At 45.2% G+C, this 6,014-nt stretch overlaps 2 protein-coding genes across 2 annotated transcripts; both read left to right on the forward strand.

Annotated features, from left to right (window-relative positions):
* The first annotated feature begins 308 nt into the window (after positions 1–308).
* Positions 309–1,170, forward strand: LOC125517957 (probable calcium-binding protein CML7). The gene has a single exon (XM_048682917.1). The coding sequence runs from the start codon at positions 433–435 to the stop codon at positions 877–879; it is 447 nt and encodes a 148-aa protein (XP_048538874.1). The 5' UTR covers positions 309–432; the 3' UTR covers positions 880–1,170.
* Positions 1,171–3,802: 2,632 nt separating this feature from the next.
* On the forward strand, positions 3,803–5,712 carry LOC125517956 (40S ribosomal protein S13-1). Its single transcript, XM_048682916.1, has 5 exons — positions 3,803–3,964; positions 4,056–4,128; positions 4,209–4,347; positions 4,441–4,627; positions 5,453–5,712. The coding sequence occupies exons 1-5, from the start codon at positions 3,942–3,944 to the stop codon at positions 5,484–5,486; spliced, it is 456 nt and encodes a 151-aa protein (XP_048538873.1). The 5' UTR covers positions 3,803–3,941; the 3' UTR covers positions 5,487–5,712.
* Positions 5,713–6,014: the final 302 nt, after the last annotated feature.

Raw genomic sequence — 6,014 nt, forward strand, 5'->3', positions numbered from 1 at the left:
CTTGCCATTCTCTGTACCAAAAGATATTTTAGTGAATCCTGTCCTCTAAGAAGAAATTGGGTTGGGTTAAAACCTGAGGGGACATGGGCCGATCCCACTCGCATTTCTCGCATGACCCCCTTCGCAGGCCAAGGCCGTATCCCCCCGCTGTCCGGATCATAAAATGGTCTAGAGAAATAGCCCGAAAGCCCACCTCCCTGCAGGTCCAGCCGCACGGCAAAAAAATATTATTTTTGGCTAAAAAAACATTTCTCAAAAAAAAAAATCGATCACGGCACCACGGCCACTACCCCACGTTTCATTTCTCCCCTCTCACATGCCCCTCACCACCAAATCAATCAAACGCGGACTTCCTCCCTGAGACGCACGCACCGCACCTCACCGCCCCGCGTCGCGAGATCTCAAATCCCCGATCCGACCCCACCGGCGGCGATGGCCGGCAAGGAGCTGAGCGACGAGCAGGTTGCGTCGATGCGGGAGGCCTTCTCCCTCTTCGACACTGACGGCGACGGCCGCATCGCCCCCTCGGAGCTCGGCGTCCTCATGCGCTCCCTGGGTGGGAACCCGACGCAGGCGCAGCTCCGCGACATCACCGCCCAGGAGAAGCTCACGGCGCCCTTCGACTTCAAGCGATTCCTCGAACTCATGCGCGCCCACCTCCGCCCGGAGCCGTTCGACCGCCCGCTCCGCGACGCCTTCCGCGTCCTCGACAAGGACGCGTCGGGCACCGTCTCCGTCGCGGACCTCCGCCACGTCCTCACCTCCATCGGCGAGAAGCTCGAGCCCCATGAGTTCGACGAGTGGATCCGCGAGGTCGACGTCGCCGCGGACGGCACCATCCGCTACGACGACTTCATCCGCCGCATCGTCGCCAAGTAGTGGGTTGATCCGTCTCCCAGCCTGCTCAGACTTCTTCGTATTTAATAACTCCTCCTTCGCGTGATTTTATTTCGTATCATCTCATCTGATCTGCTGCGCTTCTGTTTTGTGCTTTGGTTTCGTTGTGGTTCCCCAACCGCCCTAGGGTTTGGATAAAAATGGTGTGATTATGGATTAATGGATCTGTCCGATGGTATTGCAATGTAAAGCATGGATCCTGTTACTTTCTGTGATTGATTGATTGCTTAATCAGAAACCAGTGAAATGCGCCAGTTTATGCATTCATGTTAATACAGCCTATGATTTGTTTTTCTTGTAATTGATGGCATCTTATAATTTCTGATGCTAGCACAGGAGAAATGGATTTATTATGGAGTTGTAGGACCTCTGCCGTTGGCATAATTTGTTTTTGCCGGGAGGGTCATTCTTGTTTTACTTGATCGGTTAATACCATGTGGCTGTTGACAGGCCTCTCTTGAATTTATTGCCACGCAACAATAAGGTTGTTGGAATTTAGGCATATTAGAGCTATAAATATACTGTGAAATCGGTCACACAATCCAATCTATGGTTCAGTTACCTACAATATTACGAACTCTGTCTAGTTTTGCTGGGTCATTGATTGATCTTGGTTTTGCTACACTCACATCCCAGTGCTTGCCTTTTTCACAGTAAGTACTTTAGTGTAACCCTATTAGTTCAATACGTTGTCATGCCTGCTTTAAATCTTACTTGGGATGGTAAGGTTCTGGATCAAATTGAGACATATGTAGAGCAGCAGAGCTATAATCTAATAATATCTGCAATATAACATTTCACAAGCCAGTATTTTCAGTTTACCTGCAATATTATGAATTTGTTATGGTTTCACTGGATCAACCTTATTTTGTAATCAGACGGTAATGACGTCACTTCAATAAGCTGAGTTGTTTTAGTAACCAATATATATTTTATGCTTAGAAGAGTTCAGTCTACTCGGAAACTTACCATCTGTTTATACATATTCCTTATTTGTCACTGGAACTTTCTGGACTCCATATTTGCCACCCATTGTATGAGTGGCACGTGCGGTGCTGTAATGTCATTGACACGTGTCGGAATCGTGTAAATTTCCAGTGGCATATAAGGAATTATATTACCAGTTTGGTATATGTTCTCTCGGAGCTTGTCCATGCTCATGAATATTGCCATGATCCATGAACCACCTCGCTAGCTTCTAACCAAAATATTCTGTGCATATGGCTTGATTTGTATAAGTCTGTGTTGTTGATCCGTGGTAATGAGACCTATGTGCATTTATGTTTGGCGTACTACTTCTTATTGAGGCAAACTACCTTCTGTTGTTAGTTTACACCAAGGGCAGCCGCTAATGTTCTTGTAGGTGGCATTAGGTGTAGGCTTCAGTTGTTGAAGGGACCAAAATCCGGCTCTGTTAAATGTATAATATACATCATATGCAATGCATGAATCCTTATGTTGAGAATCTTTCTGCGCAGTTCAGATTTTTTGCTATGTTTTATTTAGAAATGAAAATTTATGATTGGTTGTGTTCCCCTGTGTTCAACAAAGTTCAAAGGATGTAAAAATGACTGTTCATTTATCCAACATGTGATTCTTGCTGCACCAACCACCTCTGTTCTTCATTTGTAAGTTATATTGCTGAATCTCTGGTAGACCTTGTTAAATCACTTGCTGCTCACAGGTCGCAGCTAGCCATACATCTTGGAATAGATAAGCTGCTTGTTTGCCCTAGCTTCTGTTCAAGGCCTCTGATATGTTTGGTATATAGACGATCTGCATTCAGAATATTCGCTGTGGAATCACATCCATTGGCTGTGTTTGCTGTTTAATCGTTCATCGCGCTGCAATTATGAACTATCTGCATGTCTTATCAGCGGCATAATGCGTGTCTCTTGTTTTTCTTCATATTCTATCACATTTCTCTGATAGCAACTTGTGAGAGGACCAGACACAACCCTTCTCTGAACCAGAATGAAGCTATACTTGATTTTCCACGTGCTCTTCTCAGAAAGTTCGGGGTTGTGTTTGATGGAGGATGAGCCGGGCTTGGTGACAACCTAAACCTGTATATCAAATTCCATTTTGTTGTCTGGTTGGTTGTATTTTTCTTTCTGAGTGTATGATGAAGGGTGACATTGTGACGAGACATGTTTTTTGCTGAAATGCTTTGGTGACGTTGGGCACACTCAAGTTTCTAGTTGATATACTGGAAAATCCAGTTGATGTTTTCTATGCTAAGATGGCTATGTTATCAAAAGATGCCAATGCCCCTCACTAGTGTTTCTTGATTGAAACCCACACACCCCCGAGTGAACAGAATGACTGGATCTGCGTGGATGAAAGATTACAATCATCCATACTCCATGCAAACTCTAACAAACTCTTGCACAGATGATGTTCTGGGTTTTCCGTGTACTCCCTCTGTAACTAATATAAGAAAGACTTTTTAGATCACAATTTATGACCATTCTAATTCAGTAGGACTAAGAGATAAAAGGACTGATAAGGAAATGAAACGAGTCAGTATTTCTAAACTTGCAACAATATTGTCTTCCCATGCCACAAATAACGGCGCAAAAGATTTGCATATAAAAAAAAGTATAACAACACAATGCTCACACTCACACGCGACAATATACCATGGAAAGTCTGTGCAAATGAGCTTAATGAAGCCTGGAAAGATAACCTATTGTTACGGATTTAGAGCAAATATATGTTTCTTAGAGATTTGTTTTTTTATAGGGGTCTTAGAAACTTGGTACTAGTTTTTTTTAGACAAAGAAGAAGAAACTCCAAGCTAAGGCGTCCAATGGGCCCGGAAACCATCCCAACCGGGCTAACACGTACTGACGGCCTGGCCCAAAGCGACGCAGCCCTAGCACCACACTCCCTGCGCCGCCGCTCATTATAAGTAGCACCCCAAAACCCTAACCCGCACGCCCCAATCGCGCCGCCGCTCGAGCCCCTCTCGCCCTTCGCGCCGCCGCTGCTGCAGGCAACCGCCGCCGCCGTCGCCGGAGCTAAACCCCTCGCCTGACGCCATGGGGCGCATGCACAGCCGCGGGTAACCCCTCGCACCCGGTCTCCCGTATCATCCTTGCTTCGCTTCAGTGGTTTATCTGGTCTAATGGCGGCTTCCCGACTGTTTGGCGCAGGAAGGGTATCTCGTCGTCGGCGCTGCCGTACAAGAGGACTCCCCCGAGCTGGGTCAAGACCGCCGTCGCTGATGTGAGCCCCCCTCGGTTGCTCTCCGACCTTGCCGATTTCTTCCGATTGGAGTGATTCTGATGCTTTTGGGTCTTGCGCAGGTCGACGAGTTGATCACGAAGGCTGCGAAGAAGGGTCAGATGCCCTCGCAGATCGGCGTTCTCCTCCGTGACCAGCACGGTATCCCCCTCGTGAAGAGCGTTACGGGAAGCAAGATCCTCCGCATCCTCAAGGCTCATGGTCAGATCCGTCCCCTGTTAAACACCATTCCCATTTTTCTAGCGTTGTTTATGCTTGTGCAAGTGTGTTGATGTTTGAGGATTTTGTGTGCAGGCCTGGCGCCGGAAATCCCAGAGGATCTGTACTTTTTGATTAAGAAGGCTGTCGCCATTAGGAAGCATCTTGAGAGGAACAGGAAGGACAAGGACTCCAAATTCAGGCTCATTCTTGTTGAGAGCAGGATCCACCGTCTTGCCCGTTACTACAAGCGCACCAAGAAGCTCCCGCCCACCTGGAAGTAGTAAGTTACTCTGCTCCTTCACCTTTTACCTAGCTAGGTTTACTGCAACTGAACGTGAGAACTTGCCAGTGCCAATCGGTTATGTTAGGATTTATTTTGTGTTGCATCAGTTGATTCTGTCCTGCATGTTTACAAATTACTATGTGGAAAGCTTTAGGTTGATCAGCTGTGCTACTCAAATGCCATTTTATGTGGAAAGCTGCCTGTCATGCTTAACATGTGGATGCTGTGTTCTGAGCTGCTGTATGCATATCTGTATGCTATCTTGGTTTTTATGGGTTTAGTGTTGTAAACGCATGCCACTCAGTAGCTTATTTAATCAAGGATGACATCTGTTTGCTTCAAGTTTAGGTGAAATTGACTAGTGCCCATAGTATGTGTATAGACCTGAAACCATCTGCCTCTTGTTTTCTTGTTCCATACAAGAGTACACAACTTGAAAGGAAGACTTGTTTTATTTTGATAAAATGTATCGTAGGGTTTAAGCTTTACTTGGTTGTGGTAGTAGTTGGTTGGTAACTTTTTTCTGTTATTTCATTATAATGGAGTTTTTGCTGTAATTTTCAAGCATTCCAACAAATACATCTCATCTTTGGTGTGATACTTCCATACTCTAGATAGTAGCAGAAGTGGAGAATGGGCCTGTTTTAGTTTAACAATCTCTAGCATTGGCTTTGTTGAACTTTAAAACCTGTTTAAGTAATTCATTCATCTGTGCTTGCATTTTTGCTAAGTCGCTTTGCGCTCTTGGTGGGTTGTGTCCCTTTTCATACCTGCAGTTGTTACTAGAGTGTAATCTGACAACTTATCCTTGATTGTCTGCAGCGAGTCTACCACTGCCAGCACTCTGGTGGCTTAGGAGGGCTCTTCATCTGGTGTGCTCTTACCGGCTTCAGGACGGTCTTGTTCTACATATTATCAATTTCATGTAACGCTTTTGAGTTTGGAGCGATTTAGATGAACAAGAGACCAAATTTTCTATGTTTACTTGGAGAATCCCATAAACCATTTTTGGTTTTGCAATTCTGTCTGGTTCTGTTTAGCGTCTGTCTACAATTCATCAGTTAAAATTAGACATTGTGATATTCGTGTTGTCTGATCTGAGTGAGTGTAATCGCTGCTTTCAGTGCACTCAAGCTTGGACAGTTTGACTATATGGTTATTGCACAATCCTCATCTTTTATATCCTTATTGGGACGTAAAAAACTGTCATGATTCACTTCTAAAAGCATGCTGTCAGCGGACCAACATATAATGTGTGCTATTTTGAAACAAGCCTAATACAACCATTGATTATATACCAATGTAAAGTGCATCACACCACCGGATTGACAATCATGCGAGGATCGGGAGGGACAGGGAAGTGTCGGTGTAAGAGCAACTCGGG

The sequence above is a fragment of the Triticum urartu genome, chromosome 7, assembly GCF_003073215.2.
Source record: "Triticum urartu cultivar G1812 chromosome 7, Tu2.1, whole genome shotgun sequence".
Lineage (NCBI taxonomy): Eukaryota > Viridiplantae > Streptophyta > Magnoliopsida > Poales > Poaceae > Triticum > Triticum urartu.

Bases quoted from the DNA above. Each gene is read 5' to 3' on its own strand.
- LOC125517956 (XM_048682916.1), top strand. From the start codon at position 3,942: ATGGGGCGCATGCACAGCCGCGG. The intron at 4,348-4,440 runs GTCAGATCCGTC...TTTTGTGTGCAG, and splicing joins CCGCATCCTCAAGGCTCATG to GCCTGGCGCCGGAAATCCCA. The intron at 4,628-5,452 runs GTAAGTTACTCT...GATTGTCTGCAG, and splicing joins CTCCCGCCCACCTGGAAGTA to CGAGTCTACCACTGCCAGCA.
- LOC125517957 (XM_048682917.1), top strand. From the start codon at position 433: ATGGCCGGCAAGGAGCTGAGCGACGAGCAGGTTGCGTCGATGCGGGAG.